Source organism: Cyclopterus lumpus, chromosome 19, assembly GCF_009769545.1.
Source record: "Cyclopterus lumpus isolate fCycLum1 chromosome 19, fCycLum1.pri, whole genome shotgun sequence".
Taxonomy (NCBI): domain Eukaryota; kingdom Metazoa; phylum Chordata; class Actinopteri; order Perciformes; family Cyclopteridae; genus Cyclopterus; species Cyclopterus lumpus.
In genome coordinates this window covers 19,024,302-19,048,510 of record NC_046984.1, presented here as the reverse complement: position 1 = coordinate 19,048,510, position 24,209 = coordinate 19,024,302, and the positions used below count along the sequence as shown (strand labels likewise).

At 44.9% G+C, this 24,209-nt stretch overlaps 3 protein-coding genes across 3 annotated transcripts in view; all 3 read left to right on the top strand.

Annotated features, from left to right (window-relative positions):
- Nucleotides 1–1,722: 1,722 nt before the first annotated feature.
- bbs1 (Bardet-Biedl syndrome 1) lies at nucleotides 1,723–8,846 on the top strand. Its single transcript, XM_034558025.1, has 7 exons — nucleotides 1,723–2,106; nucleotides 2,856–3,273; nucleotides 4,417–4,599; nucleotides 4,684–4,815; nucleotides 5,058–5,164; nucleotides 6,344–6,464; nucleotides 6,538–8,846. Exons 2-7 carry the CDS (start codon nucleotides 2,896–2,898, stop codon nucleotides 7,366–7,368), a joined length of 1,752 nt encoding a protein of 583 aa, XP_034413916.1. The 5' UTR covers nucleotides 1,723–2,106; nucleotides 2,856–2,895; the 3' UTR covers nucleotides 7,369–8,846.
- Nucleotides 8,847–11,580: 2,734 nt separating this feature from the next.
- On the top strand, nucleotides 11,581–16,345 carry lect2l (leukocyte cell-derived chemotaxin 2 like). The gene is made up of 4 exons (XM_034558094.1): nucleotides 11,581–11,622; nucleotides 12,442–12,553; nucleotides 12,640–12,791; nucleotides 16,041–16,345. Exons 1-4 carry the CDS (start codon nucleotides 11,598–11,600, stop codon nucleotides 16,205–16,207), a joined length of 456 nt encoding a protein of 151 aa, XP_034413985.1. The 5' UTR covers nucleotides 11,581–11,597; the 3' UTR covers nucleotides 16,208–16,345.
- A 4,907-nt stretch (nucleotides 16,346–21,252) lies between these two features.
- Nucleotides 21,253–24,209, top strand: part of asah2 (N-acylsphingosine amidohydrolase 2) — a 16,456-nt gene continuing 13,499 nt past the window's right edge. Inside the window, exons 1-2 of the mRNA XM_034559373.1 lie at nucleotides 21,253–21,379; nucleotides 21,518–21,591. Of these exons, the coding sequence (XP_034415264.1) occupies nucleotides 21,253–21,379; nucleotides 21,518–21,591 (201 nt within the window). The remainder of the gene's footprint in view (nucleotides 21,380–21,517; nucleotides 21,592–24,209) is intronic.

The following is a 24,209-nucleotide window of genomic DNA, read 5'->3' as shown; positions in this document are numbered from 1 at the left end:
AACAGTCGGTCTGTAACAACGGTCGGTCTGTAACAACGGTCGGTCTGTAACAACAGTCGGTCTGTAACAACGGTCGGTCTGTAACAACAGTCGGTCTGTAACAACGGTCGGTCTGTAACAACGGTCGGTCTGTAACAACGGTCGGTCTGTAACAACGGTCAGTCTGTAACAACAGTCTGTAACAACGGTCGGTAACAACGGTCGGTCTGTAACAACAGTCGGTCTGTAACAACAGTCGGTCTGTAACAACGGTCGGTCTGTAACAATAGTCGGTCTGTAACAACAGTCGGTCTGTAACAACAGTCGGTCGGTAACAACGGTGAGTCTGTAACAACAGTCTGTCTGTATCAACGGTGAGTCTGTAACAACAGTCGGTAACAACGGTCGGTCTGTAACAACAGTCGGTAACAATAGTCGGTCTGTAACAACAGTCAGTAACAACGGTCGGTCTGTAACAACAGTCGGTCTGTAACAACAGTCGGTCGGTAACAACAGTCGGTCGGTAACAACAGTCGGTCTGTAACAACAGTCGGTCGGTAACAACAGTCGGTCGGTAACAACAGTCGGTCGGTAACAACAGTCGGTCTGTAACAACGCTCGGTCTGTAACAACAGTCGGTCTGTAACAACGGTCGGTCGGTAACAACAGTCGGTCTGTAACAACGGTCGGTCTGTAACAACAGTCGGTAACAACGGTCGGTCTGTAACAACAGTCGGTAACAATAGTCGGTCTGTAACAACAGTCGGTAACAACGGTCGGTCTGTAACAACAGTCGGTCTGTAACAACAGTCGGTCTGTAACAACAGTCGGTCTGTAACAACAGTCTGTAACAACAGTCTGTAACAACGGTCGGTCTGTAACAACAGTCGGTAACAATAGTCGGTCTGTAACAACAGTCGGTAACAACGGTCGGTCTGTAACAACAGTCGGTCTGTAACAACAGTCGGTCTGTAACAACAGTCGGTCGGTAACAACAGTCGGTCTGTAACAACAGTCGGTCGGTAACAACAGTCGGTCGGTAACAACAGTCGGTCTGTAACAACAGTCGGTCTGTAACAACAGTCGGTCTGTAACAACGCTCGGTCTGTAACAACAGTCGGTCTGTAACAACGGTCGGTCGGTAACAACAGTCGGTCTGTAACAACAGTCGGTCGGTAACAACAGTCGGTCGGTAACAACAGTCGGTCTGTAACAACGGTCGGTCGGTAACAACAGTCGGTCGGTAACAACAGTCGGTCTGTAACAACAGTCGGTCTGTAACAACAGTCGGTCTGTAACAACGCTTGGTCTGTAACAACAGTCGGTCTGTAACAACGGTCGGTCGGTAACAACAGTCGGTCTGTAACAACAGTCGGTCGGTAACAACAGTCGGTCTGTAACAACAGTCGGTCTGTAACAACAGTCGGTCTGTAACAACAGTCGGTCGGTAACAACAGTCGGTCTGTAACAACAGTCGGTCGGTAACAACAGTCGGTCGGTAACAACAGTCGGTCTGTAACAACGCTCGGTCTGTAACAACAGTCGGTCGGTAACAACAGTACTGTACAGTCTAAAGACAAAGTTAACAGGAAATAATGATGTTAATAATGTTTAAAACATAACAGTGTGTATAAAAGGACCTCTGCTGTGTCCACGGTGATCTCATTTTATTGTCCAGTTGGTGGCAGTAATGCGTCATAACGTTGGTTACATGGTTGTTTGCTAACCGCCATGAAAACACCAAAGAAGAAGAAGAAGAAGTAAACACCGTCGCGGGCCATTGACGTCATCAGCCGAGTGCGGAGGAGGCTTTGAAGCGGATTTGTTGGATTAACAGCTGTTACTGAAACACTGAAAGACGCGTCATAGTGCTGAGATCAGACAAACAATACAAACACAGAAGAAGACGGACCAGACAAACAATACAAACACAGAAGAAGACGGACCAGACAAACAATACAAACACAGAAGAAGACGGACCAGACAAACAATACAAACACAGAAGAAGACGGACCAGACAAACAATACAAACACAGAAGAAGACGGACCAGACAAACAATACAAACACAGAAGAAGACGTCAGGATCCACCGCGAGGAGACGCTGAAAAACGGTTTCCTTGACAACGGTAAGAGCGCGCCATTACTGATATTGATCAGCTTACTGTCTATCTGTCTGTCTGTCTGTCTGTCTGTCTGTCTGTCTGTCTGTCTGTCTGTCTGTCTCTCTATCTGTCTGTCTGTCTGTTTCTCTGTCTGTCTATCTGTCTGTCTGTCTGTCTGTCTCTCTGTCTGTCTGTCTGTCTGTCTGTCTGTCTCTCTGTCTGTCTCTATGTCCCTGTCTGTATCCCTTTAACTACCCCCTTGTGAGTCCTGATCCTGGTATGTGAGTCCTGACCCTGGTATGTGAGTCTTGATCCTGGTATGTGAGTCCTGATCCTGGTATGTGAGTCCTGACCCTGGTATGTGAGTCCTGACCCTGGTATGTGAGTCCTGATCCTGGTCTATGTGAGTCTTGATCCTGGTATGTGAGTCCTGACCCTGGTATGTGAGTCCTGATCCTGGTATGTGAGTCCTGACCCTGGTATGTGATATGTGAGTCCTGATCCTGGTATGTGAGTCCTGACCCTGGTATGTGATATGTGAGTCCTGACCCTGGTATGTGAGTCCGGATCCTGGTCTATGTGAGTCTTGATCCTGGTATGTGAGTCCTGACCCTGGTATGTGAGTCCTGATCCTGGTATGTGAGTCCTGATCCTGGTCTATGTGAGTCTTGATCCTGGTATGTGAGTCTTGATCCTGGTATGTGAGTCCTGACCCTGGTATGTGAGTCCTGACCCTGGTATGTGAGTCCTGATCCTGGTCTATGTGTCTTCAGGACCCCCCTGTATGAGTGCCGGTGTTGTCCAGCGTCCATCATGTCGCCCGTGGAGCCGAGCGGTGGGAAGTGGCTGGACGCTCACTACGACCCGGTGGCGGGTCTGCACACCTTCTCGTCCTGCGTGGACCTGGCGGACCTGAGCGGGGACGGGGAGAGCCGGCTGGTGGTGGGGGACCTGGGCTCCGGCTCGTCGGGGGGGGGCATGAAGCTGAAGGTCTACCGGGGCACGGCGCTGATGAGCGAGAGCACCCTGCTGGACCTGCCCGCTGGCCTCGTGGCCTTCTTCATGGACCTCCACGAGCCGCGCATCCCTGCCGTGGCCGTGGCGTCCGGACCCTGCGTCTACGTCTACAAGAACCTGCGGCCGTACTTCAAGTTCACGCTGCCCGGCCTGGAGGTCAACTCCCTGGAGCAGGTGAGTCTACCATCACGGAACCTGGGGTTACAACACAGTCACTGGTTTAGTTACTCCCTGGAGCAGGTGAGTCTACCATCACGGAACCTGGGGTTACAACACAGTCACTGGTTTAGTTACTCCCTGGAGCAGGTGAGTCTACCATCACGGAACCTGGGGTTACAACACAGTCACTGGTTTAGTTACTCCCTGGAGCAGGTGAGTCTACCATCACGGAACCTGGGGTTACAACACAGTCACTGGTTTAGTTACTCCCTGGAGCAGGTGAGTCTACCATCACGGAACCTGGGGTTACAACACAGTCACTGGTTTAGTTACTCCCTGGAGCAGGTGAGTCTACCATCACGGAACCTGGGGTTACAACACAGTCACTGGTTTAGTTACTCCCTGGAGCAGGAGAGTCTACCATCACGGAACCTGGGGTTACAACACAGTCACTGGTTTAGTTACTCCCTGGAGCAGGAGAGTCTACCATCACGGAACCTGGGGTTACAACACAGTCACTGGTTTAGTTACTCCCTGGAGCAGGAGAGTCTACCATCACGGAACCTGGGGTTACAACACAGTCACTGGTTTAGTTACTCCCTGGAGCAGGAGAGTCTACCATCACGGAACCTGGGGTTACAACACAGTCACTGGTTTAGTTACTCCCTGGAGCAGGAGAGTCTACCATCACGGAACCTGGGGTTACAACACAGTCACTGGTTTAGTTACTCCCTGGAGCAGGAGAGTCTACCATCACGGAACCTGGGGTTACAACACAGTCACTGGTTTAGTTACTCCCTGGAGCAGGAGAGTCTACCATCAGACAGACAGACAGACAGACAGACAGACAGAGTCACAACACATCCTCTTTATTGATCCCTTTATTGGTAAATTCTTCTCTGCATTTGACCATCCTTAGTTATTAAGGAGCAGTGGGCTGCAGTGAAGCACCCGGGGAGCAACTGGGGGTTCAGTGTCTTGCTCAAGGACACTTCAACATGAACTATGGGGAGAGCGGGGATCGAACCGGAGACCTTGTGATTCTGGGACTCTCCCCATGAGCTACAGCCGACCCAGTTACTGTTTATTAGGAGTCCAAAGTTCATAATGTTTGTTGACTGCTTCAGTCACAATATGTCCTGCGCTCTGATTGGTCAGGACGTGTGGCAGCAGGTGAGGGAGGGTCAGATCGACCCCCTGACCTTGAGGGAGATGTTGGAGGGCATCAGGAAGAAGGCCGACGTCCAGCTGTCCGTCCGCTCGCTCCGCTTCCTGACCCTGGAGACTGGCGACATGGACGAGTTCGTCCAGCTGCACAAACAGCAGCCAATCAGACGGCAGGTACAAAAGCTCATTATCACCATTCATTGTAGAACAAGCTCCTCCCCCTCACTCTGATTGGTCTACCTGTCGCCTGTGTTTCAGACCGTCATAACCTGCATCGGGACTCTGAAGAAGAGCACGGCCGATGAGGATGGCGTCAGCTGTCTGGTGATCGGCACGGAGAGCAGCGACGTCTTCGTCCTCGACCCCGAGGCCTTCATCATCCTCTCCAAAGTAAAGTCCCATCACTCACTGCTGCTGGTCTGAACTGGTCCTACTGGGAGGACCGGAGCTCATGGTATAGTCAGTTTCAGTTATCAGCTGGTCAGCCTGAGTCCCGGTCCCGGTCCCTGAGGAGTCCCGGTCCCTGAGGAGTCCCGGTCCCTGAGTCCCGGTCCCTGAGTCCCGGTCCCTGAGGTCTTGATGTGTGTGTATATAACACTGAAAGCTCTTCTTCTTCTGTGTGGCTGTTGAAGATGTTGCTGCCGGCCGCTCCCACCATGATGGACGTGACAGGTCAGTTCGACGTGGAGTTCCGCATCACGGTGGCATGTCGCAACGGCAACATCTACATCCTGCGCAGGTGAGACTCACCTGGCTGAGGGAACTCACCTACCTGGCTGAGAGAACTCACTCACCTGGCTGAGAGAACTCACCTGGCTGAGGGAACTCACTCACCTGGCTGAGGGAATTCACTCACCTGGCTGAGGGAATTCACTCACCTGGCTGAGGGAACTCACTCACCTGGCTGAGAGAACTCACCTGGCTGAGGGAACTCACTCACCTGGCTGAGGGAATTCACTCACCTGGCTGAGGGAACTCACTCACCTGGCTGAGAGAACTCACCTGGCTGAGGGAACTCACCTGGCTGAGAGAACTCACTCACCTGGCTGAGGGAATTCACTCACCTGGCTGAGAGAACTCACCTGGCTGAGGGAACTCACCTGGCTGAGGGAACTCACTCACCTGGCTGAGGGAACTCACCTGGCTGAGAGAACTCACCTGGCTGAGGGAACTCACTCACCTGGCTGAGAGAACTCACTCACCTGGCTGAGGGAACTCACCTGGCTGAGGGAATTCACTCACCTGGCTGAGAGAACTCACCTGGCTGAGAGAACTCACTCACCTGGCTGAGAGAACTCACCTGGCTGAGAGAACTCACTCACCTGGCAGAGGGAACTCACCTGGCTGAGAGAACTCACCTGGCTGAGGGAACTCACCTGGCTGAGGGAACTCACCTGGCTGAGAGAACTCACTCACCTGGCTGAGGGAACTCACCTGGCTGAGAGAACTCACCTGGCTGAGGGAACTCACCTGGCTGAGGGAACTCACCTGGCTGAGAGAACTCACCTGGCTGAGGGAATTCACTCACCTGGCTGAGAGAACTCACCTGGCTGAGAGAACTCACCTGGCTGAGGGAATTCACTCACCTGGCTGAGAGAACTCACCTGGCTGAGGGAACTCACCTGGCTGAGAGAACTCACTCACCTGGCTGAGGGAACTCACCTGGCTGAGGGAACTCACCTGGCTGAGGGAATTCACTCACCTGGCTGAGAGAACTCACCTGGCTGAGGGAACTCACCTGGCTGAGAGAACTCACTCACCTGGCTGAGAGAACTCACCTGGCTGAGGGAACTCACCTGGCTGAGAGAACTCACTCACCTGGCTGAGGGAACTCACCTGGCTGAGAGAACTCACTCACCTGGCTGAGGGAACTCACCTGGCTGAGAGAACTCACTTGGCCGATGTTCCTGTCTTTCAGGGAGTCGGACAAACCCAAGTACAGCATCGAGCTGTCGTCTCACCCGGTGGGTCTGGTGAGGGTCGGCAAGAACGTGGTGGTCGGCTGCAGCGACGAGAGCCTGCAGGGCTTCACTCAGAAGGTCAGCTGACGGAGGTCTGAGGAAGCAGGAAGCTGAGTGGTCCTCTCCATCAGCATCTCTCTTGTGTCCTCAGGGGAAGAAGCTGTGGAAGGCCTTCCTCCCGGCACCCATCACGACCATGGCTGCCATGGACCTCCCCACCAGGGGCTTCCAGGCGGTTCTGTTGGGCCTGGCCAACTGCGAGGTCCACCTGTACCGGGACAAGAATCTGCTGAGCACCATCAAGACGCCTGACGTGGTCAGCAGCATCTGTTTCGGCCGGTACGGACGCGAGGACGGGACCCTGATCGTGACCACCAAGGGAGGGGGTCTGATGGTGAAGATCCTGAAGAGGACCGCGGCCTTCGACGACCGTGACGGGGCCCCCGGGCCGCCGCTGGCCCAGAGCATCCGGCTCAACGTTCCCAAGAAGACCAAGCTGTACGTGGACCAGACGCTGAGGGAGCGTGAGAGCGGGCTGTCGATGCACCGCGCCTTCCAGATGGACCTGAGCCGCTTGCGCCTGGCCGCCGCCAAGTCCTACGTCGAGGCCCTGGAGTCCAGCCTGACGCCGATGTCCTCCAGCCTCACCGAGCCGCTCAAGATGAACGCCGTGGTGCAGGGCCTGGGCCCGTCCTTCAAGCTGACCCTGAACGTTCAGAACACGGCGGCGTGCCGGCCCGTCATGAACCTGGCCGTCAGCTTCCTGTACGACGAGAGCCTCTACAGGATGAGGAACCCGTACATGAGGATCCCCCTGCTGGTGCCCGGACTCATCTACCCCGTCGAGACCTTCGTGGAGTGCACCAGCGACAAGGGCATCTCTGACATCATCAAGGTGTTCGTGCTGCACGAGGGGCGGAGCTCCCCGCTGCTGACCGCGCACATCAACATGCCTGTCAGCGAGGGACTGACCGTCAACTGACAACATGACGCTTCAACTTCATTCGTCAATGACTCCAAACATTGAGGGACTGACCATCAACTGACAACACGACACTTCAACTTCATTCGTCAATGACTCCAAACATCGAGGGACTGACCATCAACTGACAACATGACGCTTCAACTTCATTCGTCAATGACTCCAAACATCGAGGGACTGACCGTCAACTGACAACATGACGCTTCAACTTCATTCGTCAATGACTCCAAACATCGAGGGACTGACCGTCAACTGACAACATGACGCTTCAACTTCATTCGTCAATGACTCCAAACATCGAGGGACTGACCATCAACTGACAACATGACGCTTCAACTTCATTCGTCAATGACTCCAAACATCGAGGGACTGACCGTCAACTGACAACATGACGCTTCAACTTCATTCGTCAATGACTCCAAACATCGAGGGACTGACCGTCAACTGACAACATGACGCTTCAACTTCATTCGTCAATGACTCCAAACATCGAGGGACTGACCGTCAACTGACAACATGACGCTTCAACTTCATTCATCAATGACTCCAAACATCGAGGGACTGACCGTCAACTGACAACATGACGCTTCAACTTCATTCGTCAATGACTCCAAACATCGAGGGACTGACCGTCAACTGACAACATGACGCTTCAACTTCATTCGTCAATGACTCCAAACATCGAGGGACTGACCGTCAACCGACAACATGACGCTTCAACTTCATTCGTCAATGACTCCAAACATCGAGGGACTGACCATCAACTGACAACATGACGCTTCAACTTCATTCGTCAATGACTCCAAACATCGAGGGACTGACCGTCAACTGACAACATGACGCTTCAACTTCATTCGTCAATGACTCCAAACATCGAGGGACTGACCGTCAACTGACAACATGACGCTTCAACTTCATTCGTCAATGACTCCAAACATCGAGGGACTGACCGTCAACTGACAACATGACGCTTCAACTTCATTCGTCAATGACTCCAAACATCGAGGGACTGACCGTCAACTGACAACATGACGCTTCAACTTCATTCGTCAATGACTCCAAACATCGAGGGACTGACCGTCAGCTGAGAGCCAATGAGATGTGAAACTTGTAGCAAAGCATCAGAAATGTCATGTGACTATTTTAAAGAACTGTTCTTTTTTGTCCAGAAGCTGCAGGAGAACATTCATGTTGGTGTAGATTTGTTGACGTTTGTTTGTTTGTGTTTGTGTTGGTAAACAGATTCAGCTCTCAGGGATTAAAATGTCACAGATATTATTTATCAGTTCTGTTCATAAGTTTATATCTATGTTTTATTTATTCATGTCTTACATGATACAGAGTGAGTACATGTTGAGGCTTATTGATCAAAGATCTGATCGGTTATCAGTTTGTTTAGAAATATTAACAACAAATATATTCTGAATGTATTTTAAATGTAGTCAAATATAACAATGAATAAAGGATTGTTTCATAGAGATAAGAGTCCAGGATTTGTTTCGTGAAATAAAAGTTACATTTAAACCAAAATAAATCTGTATTTATTATTAATATATTATTGGAAACTTTATTCTTCATGTTTCATACTAATTTAATACTAAAGACTAAACATATTTTACAAATGAAGGCAAGAAACAAAAGTAACATTCTGTTCATGTAAAACCAAGATATAAATAATAAAAGGTGAATAAACAAAGTGCAGATTGTTCTGTTGATGTTTTTATAAACAGTCAAATTAAACATGATTTAGAAATAGACTTTTGAAATGAACAAAAAGAAAACATTTTCAGTAGTGCAACAAAACTAATTAACACATTAAATGTGGACTCCTAAATATTAGATCTCTGTCATCTAAAGCTGTATTAGTAAATGATTTAATATCAGACAATCACATTGATTTATTGTGTCTTACTGAAACCTGGCTGAGCCATGAAGAATATGTCAGCCTAAATGAATCAACTCCTCCAAGTCATATTAATACTCACATTCCTCGAGGCACCGGCCGAGGAGGTGGAGTAGCAGCCATCTTTAACTCAAGCCTATTAATGAATCCTAAACCTAAACTAAACTACAACTCATTTGAAAGCCTTGTTCTTAGTCTTTCACATCCAACCTGGAAAACATTACAGCCAATTCTATTTGTTATACTGTACCGGCCACCAGGTCCATATTCAGAATTTATATCTGAATTTTCTGAGTGTTTATCAAGTTTAGTCCTTAAAACTGATAAAGTTATTATTGCAGGAGATTTTAATATTCATGTGGATATTGATAATGATTGCCTTAGTACTGCATTCATCTCATTGTTGGACTTGATTGGCTTCTGTCAGAGTACAGAAACCCACTCACTGCTTTGGCCACACCCTCCACCTTGTTCTTTCTCACGATTCCTTCTGCATTTGATTCAATACCACGTCTCAATGTGACGGAGGACTCCTGTGCTAACTTTAGTCCGTCCCAGATTGATCATCTTGTCGATAGTGCTACAGGCTCACTGAGAATGACACTAGACTCGATAGCCCCACTGAAGAAAAAGACAGTGATGCAAAGGAGGTTTGCTCCCTGGTAGAACCCTCAGACCCGCGACCTAAAGCAAACTTCACCAAAGCTTTAAAGCATATGGCGTTCCACCAATCTGGAAGAATCACGCTAAGTTTGGCGAGATAGTCTTAAAACATATAAAAAGGCTCTCCGTAATGCCAGAGCAGCCTATTACTCATCAGTAATAAAGAAAAATAAGAACAACCCCAGGGTTCTCTTTAGCACTGTAGCCAGGCTGACAGAGAGTCACAGCTCTGTGACTGCTCTGCACTGGCTCCCTGTAACATCAAGAATCACATTTAAAATTCTTCTCCTCACCTACAAAGCCTTGATTGGTGATGCACCATCATATCTTAAGGAGCTTGTAGTACCATATTGCCCCACTAGAGAGATGCTCACTAAATGCGGGGCTACTTGTGGTTCCTAGAGTCCTAAAACTGGCCTCCTGCCTCTGTGGCCCTGCTGATGCCCCCCCTCCTCTCGTCCTCTTTCTGTTTCATGGATTGTGGAGGTCTGGATCGTGGTCCATGCCTACTATTTATTATTCATACATTCTGTCATATTCAGTGAATGTTTATGTAACTCTTTAACTCTGTTCATCTGGTCACATGACATCTATTGTTCATCTGGTCACATGACATCTATTGTTCATCTGGTCACATGACATCTATTGTTCATCTGGTCACATGACATCTATTGTTCATCTGGTCACATGACATCTATTGTTCATCTGGTCACATGACATCTATTGTTCATCTGGTCAAATTACATATATTGTTCATCTGGTCACATGACATCTATTGTTCATCTGGTCACATGACATATATTGTTCATCTGGTCACATGACATCTATTGTTCATCTGGTCACATGACATATATTGTTCATCTGGTCACATGACATCTATTGTTCATCTTGTCACACGACATCTATTGTTCATCTGGTCACATGACATCTATTGTTCATCTGGTCACATGACATCTATTGTTCATCTGGTCACATGACATCTATTGTTCATCTGGTCACATGACATCTATTGTTCATCTAGTCACATGACATCTATTGTTCATCTGGTCACATGACATCTAGTGTTCATCTGGTCACATGACATCTATTGTTCATCTGGTCACATGACATCTCTTCATCTGTCCATCCGGGGAGAGGGATCCTCCTCTGTTGCTCTCCTGAAGGTTTCTTCCCTTTTTTCCCTGTCAAAGGTTATTTTTGGGGAGTTTTTCCTGATCCGATGTGAGGTCAAAGGTCAGGGATGTCGTATGTGTACAGATTGTAAAGGGGAGGTTGTGATTTTGGCCTATACAAAATAAACTGAATTTAATGTGAGTTCATGTGAGTTCAGGTAAGTTCATGTGAGTTCATGTGAGTTCAGGTAAGTTCATGTGAGTTCATGTGAGTTCAGGTAAGTTCATGTGAGTTCATGTGAGTTCAGGTGAGTTCAGGTAAACAGCTTCTGTTTGCTGCTGGTCAACACTGACAGTGGATTACGCAACATGACCACATGGAGCTGTTTCATCCTCTCTTCTGGTGTCATCATCATCTTCATCATCAAACATCTGGCCGGCTGCTCGTCCTCCACCAGGCTGGACTTTCCTCTGTGTTGAAAGAGGGACATCAGCTTCTATAAAACCTGAGAGAAGAAGCTCCTCATCAGGATCAAACTTTCACTCTCAAGATGAGGCACGTCGTTGTTTTGTTGGGTGAGAAACGGAATCAGCTGATGGTGTCGATGACTTAATCCTGATGATAACGAACCAATCAGGAGCTTTAAACGACTTATTCTTAACGACCCTGCTGCAAACTGTAATATAAGATTCATTGACTTATTTAAACCTGATCAACAGCAATGTTCAGATTTTATGTCTGTTGATCATCTATTTTATAGTGTGTGGTCTGAACATTGTATATATATATTTATATACTATTATATACTATTAAATAATATATATATATACTATTAAATATACCATATATATACTATTAAATATACTATATATACTATTAAATATAATATATATACTATTAAATATAATATTAAATAATATATATATACTATTAAATATAATATATATATACTATTAAATATAATATTATATACTGTTATATACACTAGTATATACTTTTAAATATAGTATTATATACTATTAAATACACTATTATATACTAATAAATATACTATTATATACTATTAAATACATAATTATTAAGACATTTCATTCATAAACCTTTTACATTACACCTGTTTTATGCCCGAAGAGCAGCATGAGAAAATGTTGACATTTGACTGAACAATCATCCAGTCTCTGGTATGAAACCTTTTTATAAACAAATTCATAAAAACTACGTGTTCAGGTTTATCAGCATTGTGGGGACTCACTTCCTTATGGGGACACGCTGATGAGGTCCTCACTTTGTCAAGTAGATGTCAGGATTCACGCCTGGATTTTGGTCAAGTTGAAGTGAGTTTCCAGGGAATAATGTAAGTCTTTGTGTGTGTGTGTGTTTGTGTGTGTGTGCAGCTGTGTTATGTGTGTGTGACGGTGTAAAGTTCGGTCAGCTCTGCAGTGGAAACTCCTTGAACACCAGGAGGACTTCAGACAGCTGGGGACAGGGACACCATGGAGCCAGCCGGTAAGACAACAACTAGAACACTACTCCAGTGTGATTAACGTGTCTGTGGGACTGAAGCTGCTGTTAACATCTGGACTGTGTTGTAGGGGCACCAGGGAACACCAAGGTCTGGACATCAAGTGCAACGACGGAGCGACCGTCTACGCTCCGTTTGATGTGACCCTCCACGGAAAGGTCACTGTGTACACCGACGCCAACAAGGCGGCCATCAACAACGGCATCAACCTGAGGGGGCAAGGTCAGTCCATCGCACAGCGCTCAAAGTAAACGAGTTGGTCCTTCAGGTGAAGGAGCTGAAGACTCTCAAAGGCTCCCAACATGGCGGCGGCTCAGAGCTAACAGCGCTAACAGAGTTTACCACCTTATTACAGTGTACAGGTATTAGTACCTTTACTGTAACAGAGTATTGTAACACTGATGTATTAGTACCTTTACTGTAACAGAGTATTGTAACACTGATGTATTAGTACCTTTACTGTAACAGAGTATTGTAACACTGATGTATTAGTACCTTTACTGTAACAGAGTATTGTAACACTGATGTATTAGTACCTTTACTGTAACAGAGTATTGTTACAGTGATGTATTAGTACCTTTACTGTAACAGAGTATTGTAACACTGATGTATTAGTACCTTTACTCTAACAGAGTATTGTAACACTGATGTATTAGTACCTTTACTGTAACAGAGTATTGTTACAGTGATGTATTAGTACCTTTACTGTAACAGAGTATTGTAACACTGATGTATTAGTACCTTTACTGTAACAGAGTATTGTTACAGTGATGTATTAGTACCTTTACTGTAACAGAGTATTGTAACACTGATGTATTAGTACCTTTACTCTAACAGAGTATTGTAACACTGATGTATTAGTACCTTTACTCTAACAGAGTATTGTAACACTGATGTATTAGTACCTTTACTCTAACAGAGTATTGTAACACTGATGTATTAGTACCTTTACTGTAACAGAGTATTGTAACACTGATGTATTAGTACCTTTACTCTAACAGAGTATTGTAACACTGATGTATTAGTACCTTTACTCTAACAGAGTATTGTTACACTGATGTATTAGTACCTTTACTCTAACAGAGTATTGTACCACTGATGTATTAGTACCTTTACTCTAACAGAGTATTGTAACACTGATGTATTAGTACCTTTACTGTAACAGAGTATTGTAACACTGATGTATTAGTACCTTTACTCTAACAGAGTATTGTTACACTGATGTATTAGTACCTTTACTCTAACAGAGTATTGTAACACTGATGTATTAGTACCTTTACTCTAACAGAGTATTGTAACACTGATGTATTAGTACCTTTACTCTAACAGAGTATTGTAACACTGATGTATTAGTACCTTTACTCTAACAGAGTATTGTAACACTGATGTATTAGTACCTTTACTCTAACAGAGTATTGTTACACTGATGTATTAGTACCTTTACTCTAACAGAGTATTGTACCACTGATGTATTAGTACCTTTACTCTAACAGAGTATTGTTACAGTGATGTATTAGTACCTTTACTGTAACAGAGTATTGTAACACTGATGTATTAGTACCTTTACTGTAACAGAGTATTGTAACACTGATGTATTAGTACCTTTACTGTAACAGAGTATTGTAACACTGATGTATTAGTACCTTTACTCTAACAGAGTATTGTAACACTGATGTATTAGTACCTTTACTGTAACAGAGTATTGTTACACTGATGTATTAGTACCTTTACTCTAACAGAGTATTGTAGCACTGATGTATTAGTACCTTTACTCTAACAGAGTATTGTTACAGTGATGTATTAGTACCTTTACTGTAACAGAGTATTGTTACACTGATGTATTAGTACCTTTACTCTAACAGAGTATTGTAACACTGATGTATTAGTACCTTTACTCTAACAGAGTATTGTAACACTGATGTATTAGTACCTTTACTCTAACAGAGTATTGTAACACTGATGTATTAGTACCTTTACTGTAACAGAGTATTGTAACACTGATGTATTAGTACCTTTACTGTAACAGAGTATTGTAACACTGATGTATTAGTACCTTTACTGTAACAGAGTATTGTTACACTGATGTATTAGTACCTTTACTGTAACAGAGTATTGTAACACTGATGTATTAGTACCTTTACTCTAACAGAGTATTGTAACACTGATGTATTAGTACCTTTACTCTAACAGAGTATTGTAACACTGATGTATTAGTACCTTTACTGTAACAGAGTATTGTTACACTGATGTATTAGTACCTTTACTCTAACAGAGTATTGTAACACTGATGTATTAGTACCTTTACTCTAACAGAGTATTGTAACACTGATGTATTAGTACCTTTACTGTAACAGAGTATTGTAACACTGATGTATTAGTACCTTTACTGTAACAGAGTATTGTAACACTGATGTATTAGTACCTTTACTGTAACAGAGTATTGTTACACTGATGTATTAGTACCTTTACTGTAACAGAGTATTGTAACACTGATGTATTAGTACCTTTACTCTAACAGAGTATTGTAACACTGATGTATTAGTACCTTTACTCTAACAGAGTATTGTAACACTGATGTATTAGTACCTTTACTGTAACAGAGTATTGTTACACTGATGTATTAGTACCTTTACTCTAACAGAGTATTGTAACACTGATGTATTAGTACCTTTACTCTAACAGAGTATTGTAACACTGATGTATTAGTACCTTTACTGTAACAGAGTATTGTTACACTGATGTATTAGTACCTTTACTCTAACAGAGTATTGTAACACTGATGTATTAGTACCTTTACTCTAACAGAGTATTGTAACACTGATGTATTAGTACCTTTACTGTAACAGAGTATTGTTACACTGATGTATTAGTACCTTTACTCTAACAGAGTATTGTAGCACTGATGTATTAGTACCTTTACTCTAACAGAGTATTGTAACACTGATGTATTAGTACCTTTACTCTAACAGAGTATTGTAACACTGATGTATCAGTACCTTTACTGTAACAGAGTATTGTTACACTGATGTATTAGTACCTTTACTGTAACAGAGTATTGTAACACTGATGTATTAGTACCTTTACTGTAACAGAGTATTGTAACACTGATGTATTAGTACCTTTACTGTAACAGAGTATTGTAACACTGATGTATTAGTACCTTTACTGTAACAGAGTATTGTTACACTGATGTATTAGTACCTTTACTGTAACAGAGTATTGTTACACTGATGTATTAGTACCTTTACTCTAACAGAGTATTGTAACACTGATGTATTAGTACCTTTACTGTAACAGAGTATTGTTACACTGATGTATTAGTACCTTTACTCTAACAGAGTATTGTAACACTGATGTATTAGTACCTTTACTCTAACAGAGTATTGTAACACTGATGTATTAGTACCTTTACTCTAACAGAGTATTGTAACACTGATGTATTAGTACCTTAACAGCGTGTCTTTGCTGCAGGTCTGTGTTTCAAGTTGTTCTACGTTCAGCCGGACCGGTACTATGGATCGGTGAGCAAGGGCCAGAGGATCGGCGTCATGATGCCGATGCAGACGGTTTACCCAGGAATCACCTCGCATGTCCATGTCCAGATGTGTGGCAAGAGCGACCCCACGCCGTATTTCTAATGCCCTCTTCAGGGACCTCTGTAACTCCCTGTTTGTCGACAATTAAGCTCTCTTTATTGGCTTAACGCACTCTTCTGTTATAAACAAATCAAAGATTAAAGAGCAGTTTTGTTGTTTCTTTATTCATCACTAACTATGAAAAACACAAACACACTTTGTAAAGTCATGTTTTAAATGTTTAACAATCACGAATTATGACGAATCAGGCGCCAGAAATGTATTTTATGAAGTAAAACTCTTGTTTGAAATAAATAACACCTGTTTAATTAATTAATAGCAGCAAGAGAAAATGTTAATATTTTACGGTCTCTTTTCCTTTGTGGTAAAAAACAAAGATCCATTTGTGTCGTGGGGACACACTTTGTAAACAGGATTAAATCTATTTTTGTATTGCTCCTTTTATAAACTAATACAATTTAAAGAACAGATTAGTTGCGTTTCTTTTATTATCAGAAACAACACAAACATCATTTTGTTTAGTGTTTAAGATAATTTTCTGTCAATGCATACCTGTACTCATAGAGCTATATAGATCTGAATAATTTCCACTCGCTCTTATTTATTCTCATTTGGCACTTTTCTATATCTGATGTTGATTTAAAAGACAGGTTGTAACAGAATATACCACGAATAAAAGTCAAGTTTACTCTTCCATTATCACTTAGAGTAGAAACAATGTTGCTACAAGTAGAAACATTATCACTTAGAGTAGAAACAATGTTGATACAAGTAGAAACATCATCACTTAGAGTAGAAACAATGTTGATACAAGTAGAAACATTATCACTTAGAGTAGAAACAATGTTGATACAAGTAGAAACATTATCACTTAGAGTAGAAACAATGTTGATACAAGTAGAAACATGATCACTTAGAGTAGAAACATCATCACATCACTTAGAGTAGAAACATTATCACTTAGAGTAGAAACAATGTTGCTACAAGTAGAAACATTATCACTTAGAGTAGAAACATCATCACTTAGAGTAGAAACAATGTTGCTACAAGTAGAAACGTTATCACTTAGAGTAGAAACATCGTCACTTAGAGTAGAAACAATGTTGCTACAAGTAGAAACATTATCACTTAGATTACTTACTAACACACCAGAAACACAGTGGGGTGTGTTCAGCTAACACACTCACAGTGACGATGCTAACAGGTGGTGTGTTCTCACTTGATGGGTCTCCTCAGACACTCTGGTTGCTGATGTTCCAATCCCACAGGTTGCTGTTACACTCTGGTTGCTGATGTTCCAATCCCACAGGTTGCTGTTACACTCTGGTTGCTGATGTTCCAATCCCACAGGTTGCTGTTACACTCTGGTTGCTTACACTTACCTTCATTGTTGGACTCGATTGGCTTCTGTCAGAGTACAGAAACCCACTCACTGCTTTGGCCACACCCTCCACCTTGTTCTTGCATATGGCATTGACATTGAGCATTTGGAGGTCTTCCCACAGAACCCTCTTCTGTCAGACCATTACCTCATAACTTTTGAGTTTATACTCCCGGAGTGTACACCGTTAGTCAAAAGTTTCTACACCAGATGTCTAACTGACAGTGCTGTAGCTACATTTAAAGAAGAGATTCCTTCTGCATTTGATTCAATACCACGTCTCAATGTGACGGAGGACTCCTGTGCTAACTTTAGTCCGTCCCAGATTGATCATCTTGTCGATAGTGCTACAGGCTCACTGAGAATGACACTAGACTCGATAGCCCCACTGAAGAAAAAGACAGTGAGGCAAAGGAGGTTTGCTCCCTGGTATAACCCTCAGACCCGCGACCTAAAGCAAACTTCACGAAAGCTCCAAAGCATATGGCGTTCCACCAATCTGGAAGAATCACGCTTAGTTTGGAGAGACAGCCTTAAAACATATAAAAAGGCTCTCCGTAATGCCAGAGCAGCCTATTACTCATCAGTAATAGAGAAAAATAAGAACAACCCCAGGGTTCTCTTTAGCACTGTAGCCAGGCTGACAGAGAGTCACAGCTCTGTGGAGCCGTGTATTCCTATAGACCTCAGTAGTAATGACTTCATGAACTTCTTCAATGAAAAGATTTGAACTATTAGAGGCAAGATTGATGATCTCTTGCCCTCAACTACTGCCAATCTGTCATCAAGAGGAGTGGCCTTGGAAACGGCTGTATGCCCTGGTGTATATTTGGATAGCTTTTCTCCCATAAACTTAGACCAATTGTCCTCAACGGTTTCTACTTTTAAACTGTCTACCTGTCTCTTAGACCCCATCCCAACGAGGCTGCTTAAAGACGTGTTGCCTTTAATTGGCACCTCTCTGCTGGATATTGTTAATGTGTCTTTGCTAACAGGCCATGTACCACATTCCTTCAAAGTAGCTGTAATTAAACCTCTCCTGAAGAAGCCCACTCTTAATCCAGAGGTGTTGGCTAACTACAGACCGATCTCTAACCTTCCCTTCCTCTCTAAGATCCTTGAGAAAGTAGGACTCATCTCTGTACTGGTCTTGTTAGACCTTAGTGCTGATAAAGGACTCATCTCTGTACTGGTCTTGTTAGACCTTAGTGCTGATAAAGGACTCATCTCTGTACTGGTCTTGTTAGACCTTAGTGCTGATAAAGGACTCATCTCTGTACTGGTCTTGTTAGACCTTAGTGCTGATAAAGGACTCATCTCTGTACTGGTATTATTAGACCTTAGTGCTGATAAAGGACTCATCTCCGTACTGGTCTTGTTAGACCTTAGTGCTGCGTTCGACACCATTGATCATGACATCCTATTACAGAGACTGGATCAGTCGATTGGCATTTCAGGTACCGCACTAAGTTGGTTTAAATCCTATTTATCAGATCGATCTCAGTTTGTATTTGTAAACGATGAAGCCTCAATGACCACCAACGTTAATCACGGAGTTCCACAAGGTTCTGTGCTTGGACCAATTTTATTTACCTTATATATGCTTCCTTTGGGCAATATTATCAGGAAACACTGCATAAACTTTCATTGCTATGCAGACGATACTCAATTATATCTATCGATCAAACCAGAGGAGACCAACCAGCTCACTAACATTCAAGAATGTCTTAAAGGCATAAAAACATGGATGACCTGCAACTTCCTGATGTTAAACTCAGACAAAACTGAAGTTATTTTACTGGCCCTGAACACCTCAGAGATCAATTATCTGGTGATGTGGTTTCTGTAGATGGCATTTCCCTGGCATCCAACACCACTGTAAAGAATCTCTAGTTATCTTTGACCGAGACTTGTCCTTTAACTCTCACGTTAAGCAAATCTCAAGGATTTCATTTTATCATCTACGTAACATTTTAAAAATCAGGCACATCTTGTCTCAAAAAGATGCAGAAAAGCTGGTTCACGCGTTTGTTACTTCCAGACTAGATTACTGCAACTCCTTATTATCAGGCTGCTCTAATAAGTCTCTTAAATCCCTCCAGTTGATCCAGAATGCTGCAGCTCGTGTACTCACAAAAACTAAGAAAAGAGATCACATGACTCCTGTATTAGCTGCTCTGCACTGGCTCCCTGTAAAATCAAGAATCACATTTAAAATTCTTCTCCTCACCTACAAAGCCTTGATTGGTGATGCACCATCATATCTTAAGGAGCTTGTAGTACCATATTGCCCCACTAGAGAGCTGCGCTCACTAAATGTGGGGCTACTTGTGGTTCCTAGAGTCCTAAAAAGTAGGATGGGAGCCAGAGCCTTCAGTTATCAAGCTCCTCTTTTATGGAACCAGCTTCCACTTTCAGTCCTGGAGGCAGACACAGTCACCTCATTCAAGAATAGACTTAAGACTTTCCTCTTTAATAGAGCTTATAGTTAGGGCTGAATCAGGTTTGCCCTGGTCCAGCCCCTTGATATGCTGCTATAGGCTTATAGGCTGCTGGGGGATGTTTTAGGATACACTGAGCACCTCTCTCCTCTTTTCTCTCTCCTTATGGATGAATTTACATCTCTCCATTGCACCTTATTAACTCTGCTTCCTCCCCGGAGTCGTTGTGACTTCACGTCTCATAGGGTCCATTGGACCTGGAGGTGTCTGATGCTGGTGAGCCGGCCTCCCATTGGCCCTGCTGATGCCCCGCCCCCCCTCCTCTCTACCTCCTTCTGTTTCATGGATTGGAGTTCCATTCATACATTGTCATATTCATGTAATGTGTTTATGTAACTCTGTAACTCTGTTCATCTGGTCACATGACATCTATTCATCTGTCCATCCGGGGAGAGGGATCCTCCTCTGTTGCTCTCCTGAAGGTTTCTTCCCTTTTTTCCCTGTCAAAGGTTATTTTTGGGGAGTTTTTCCTGATCCGATGTGAGGTCAAAGGTCAGGGATGTCGTATGTGTACAGATTGTAAAGCCCTCTGAGGCAAATTTGTAATTTGTGATATTGGGCTATACAAAATAAACTGAATTGAATTGAATGGTCAGATTGCTGCTGGTCTGATGACATTGTTGTGAGTCTGGTGGGTTATGGCTCTGGGGGCTCTGGTGTGTCTCTTATTTAGCTCTGGAACAAGTAAGAAGGTGGACCTTGAGTTTAGTCTGTTGTTTCTAAGGTCGAGAAGGAACAGCCTGATAACAGTTTGAATGAATTTATTACTCATATATTCTGTAGTGAATCTATCTAATCTGTTAAAGTGATCTATAATCTATCCGGTGAGTGACCTTTGAAGTGAGAGTAGAGGACCTCACTCTGTTTATTGGTGAGATAAGGGCGTGGACCGTCAAACAGACCTCAGATCAGACTCACTCGGCACCAACACACGCTGCCTCCTGGTTCCACACTGAAGGTGAGTCCCACCGGGTTGTTTTTCACACATTCTGGTTCATTTAACGTCTGAACTGGGGTCTGTTTGCTCCCAGGCTCCCGGGTGTCCAGTGTTTTTCTGTAGCTCAGTGGAAACAGACCTCAGACCAGCTTTAGGGCCCCCGTCCCGTCAGGTATCAGGATGATTCATGCATTCATGTGAGGACGGTTAGTCGGTGTGAGTGTTTGTTGAGGATCATTCAAAGAGCCAGTCCACGTCCCCCCACAGCATGGCGGCCAGGAAGCCGTGTGGTGGCGTTTCTGCCCTGGAGGCGGCGCTGGCGGTCCTGTTCGTCCTCATGACGGCGGTGAGCGTGACGCTGATCACTCTGATGGCGACCTGGAACACACAGACCGGTGAGGGGGAAACTAATACACATTATTTATTATTTAGTTTTAGATTTTCATGAATATGAAATAAAAGTAATTCAAGCAACAAACTGTTGATTATTTGGAAAATAATAAGAACTAGCACCATCTCGACCATTCCTCCAGGTCCAGAAGACAAACCTTACCTGATCGGAGTGGGCCGAGCAGACTGCACCGGGCCACCAGCTGAAATCCCTCTGGTCAGTACCAGAACACCTTCAAGGCCTCCTGCCACACTCCTGCTTCGGATTAAGACCATAACAACCACCAGGTGTCCTATTGGAGACCATAACAACTCCCAGGTGTCCTATTGGAGACCATAACAACCACCAGGTGTCCTATTGGAGACCATAACAACTCCCAGGTGTCCTATTGGAGACCATAACAACCCCCAGGTGTCCTATTGGAGACCATAACAACCACCAGGTGTCCTATTGGAGACCATAACAACTCCCAGGTGTCCTATTGGAGACCATAACAACCCCCAGGTGTCCTATTGGAGACCATAACAACCACCAGGTGTCCTATTGGAGACCATAACAACCCCCAGGTGTCCTATTGGAGACCATAACAACCACCAGGTGTCCTATTGGAGACCATAACTACTCCCAGGTGTCCTATTGGAGACCATAACTACTCCCAGGTGTCCTATTGGAGACCATAACGACCCCCAGGTGTCCTATTGGAGACCATAACGACGCCCAGGTGTCCTATTGGAGACCATAACGACCCCCAGGTGTCCTATTGGAGACCATAACGACCCCCAGGTGTCCTATTGGAGACCATAACGACTCCCAGGTGTCCTATTGGAGACCATAACAACCCCCAGGTGTCCTATTGGAGACCATAAGAACTCCCAGGTGTCCTATTGGAGACCATAACGACTCCCAGGTGTCCTATTGGAGACCATAACAACTCCCAGGTGTCCTATTGGAGACCATAACGACTCCTAGGTGTCCTATTGGAGACCATAACGACGCCCAGGTGTCCTATTGGAGACCATAACGACTCCCAGATGTCCTATTGGAGACCATAACAACCCCCAGGTGTCCTATTGGAGACCATAACGACTCACAGGTGTCCTATTGGAGACCATAACAACCCCCAGGTGTCCTATTGGAGACCATAACAACTCCCAGGTGTCCTATTGGAGACCATAACAACCCCCAGGTGTCCTATTGGAGACCATAACGACCTCCAGGTGTCCTATTGGAGACCATAACAACCCCCAGGTGACCATAACGACCCCCAGGTGTCCTATTGGAGACCATAACAACCCCCAGGTGTCCTATTAGAGACCATAACGACCTCCAGGTGTCCTATTGGAGACCATAACGACCCCCAGGTGTCCTATTGGAGACCATAACAACCCCCAGGTGACCATAACGACCCCCAGGTGTCCTATTGGAGACCATAACAGCGCCCAGGTGTCCTATAAGAGACCATAACGACCTCCAGGTGTCCTATTGGAGACCATAACGACTCCAAGGTGTCCTATTGGAGACCATAACAACTCCCAGGTGTCCTATTGGAGACCATAACAACCACCAGGTGTCCTATTGGAGACCATAACGACTCCCAGGTGTCCTATTGGAGACCATAACAACTCCCAGGTGTCCTATTGGAGACCATAACAACCACCAGGTGTCCTATTGGAGACCATAACAACTCCCAGGTGTCCTATTGGAGACCATAACAACGCCCAGGTGTCCTATTGGAGACCATAACGACTCCCAGGTGTCCTATTGGAGACCATAACAACCCCCAGGTGTCCTATTAGAGACCATAACAACCCCCAGGTGACCATAACGACTCCCAGGTGTCCTATTGGAGACCATAACAACCCCCAGGTGACCATAACGACCCCCAGGTGTCCTATTGGAGACCATAACAGCGCCCAGGTGTCCTATAAGAGACCATAACGACCTCCAGGTGTCCTATTGGAGACCATAACAACCCCCAGGTGTCCTATTAGAGACCATAACAACCCCCAGGTGACCATAACGACCCCCAGGTGTCCTATTGGAGACCATAACAACCCCCAGGTGTCCTATTGGAGACCATAACGACCCCCAGGTGTCCTATTGGAGACCATAACAACCCCCAGGTGTCCTATTGGAGACCATAACGACCCCCAGGTGTCCTATTGGAGACCATAACGACCCCCAGGTGTCCTATTGGAGACCATAACAACCCCCAGGTGTCCTATTAGAGACCATAACGACCTCCATGTGTCCTATTGGAGACCATAACGACCCCCAGGTGTCCTATTGGAGACCATAACAACCCCCAGGTGTCCTATTAGAGACCATAACAACCCCCAGGTGACCATAACGACTCCCAGGTGTCCTATTGGAGACCATAACAACCCCCAGGTGACCATAACGACCCCCAGGTGTCCTATTGGAGACCATAACAGCGCCCAGGTGTCCTATAAGAGACCATAACGACCTCCAGGTGTCCTATTGGAGACCATAACAACCCCCAGGTGTCCTATTAGAGACCATAACAACCCCCAGGTGACCATAACGACCCCCAGGTGTCCTATTGGAGACCATAACAACCCCCAGGTGTCCTATTGGAGACCATAACGACCCCCAGGTGTCCTATTGGAGACCATAACAACCCCCAGGTGTCCTATTGGAGACCATAACGACCCCCAGGTGTCCTATTGGAGACCATAACGACCCCCAGGTGTCCTATTAGAGACAATAACGACCCCCAGGTGTCCTATTAGAGACCATAACGACCTCCAGGTGTCCTATAAGAGACCATAACAACTCCCAGGTGTCCTATTAGAGACCTTAACGACTCCCAG

Excerpts from the sequence above, each read along its gene's own strand:
- lect2l (XM_034558094.1), top strand. The coding sequence starts at position 11,598 with ATGAGGCACGTCGTTGTTTTGTTGG. Across the intron at positions 12,554-12,639 it reads GGACACCATGGAGCCAGCCG|GGGCACCAGGGAACACCAAG; the intron begins GTAAGACAACAA and ends ACTGTGTTGTAG. Across the intron at positions 12,792-16,040 it reads CATCAACCTGAGGGGGCAAG|GTCTGTGTTTCAAGTTGTTC; the intron begins GTCAGTCCATCG and ends TCTTTGCTGCAG.
- bbs1 (XM_034558025.1), top strand. The coding sequence starts at position 2,896 with ATGTCGCCCGTGGAGCCGAGCGGTGGGAAGTGGCTGGACGCTCACTAC. Across the intron at positions 4,816-5,057 it reads CCTTCATCATCCTCTCCAAA|ATGTTGCTGCCGGCCGCTCC; the intron begins GTAAAGTCCCAT and ends TGGCTGTTGAAG. Across the intron at positions 5,165-6,343 it reads AACATCTACATCCTGCGCAG|GGAGTCGGACAAACCCAAGT; the intron begins GTGAGACTCACC and ends CCTGTCTTTCAG.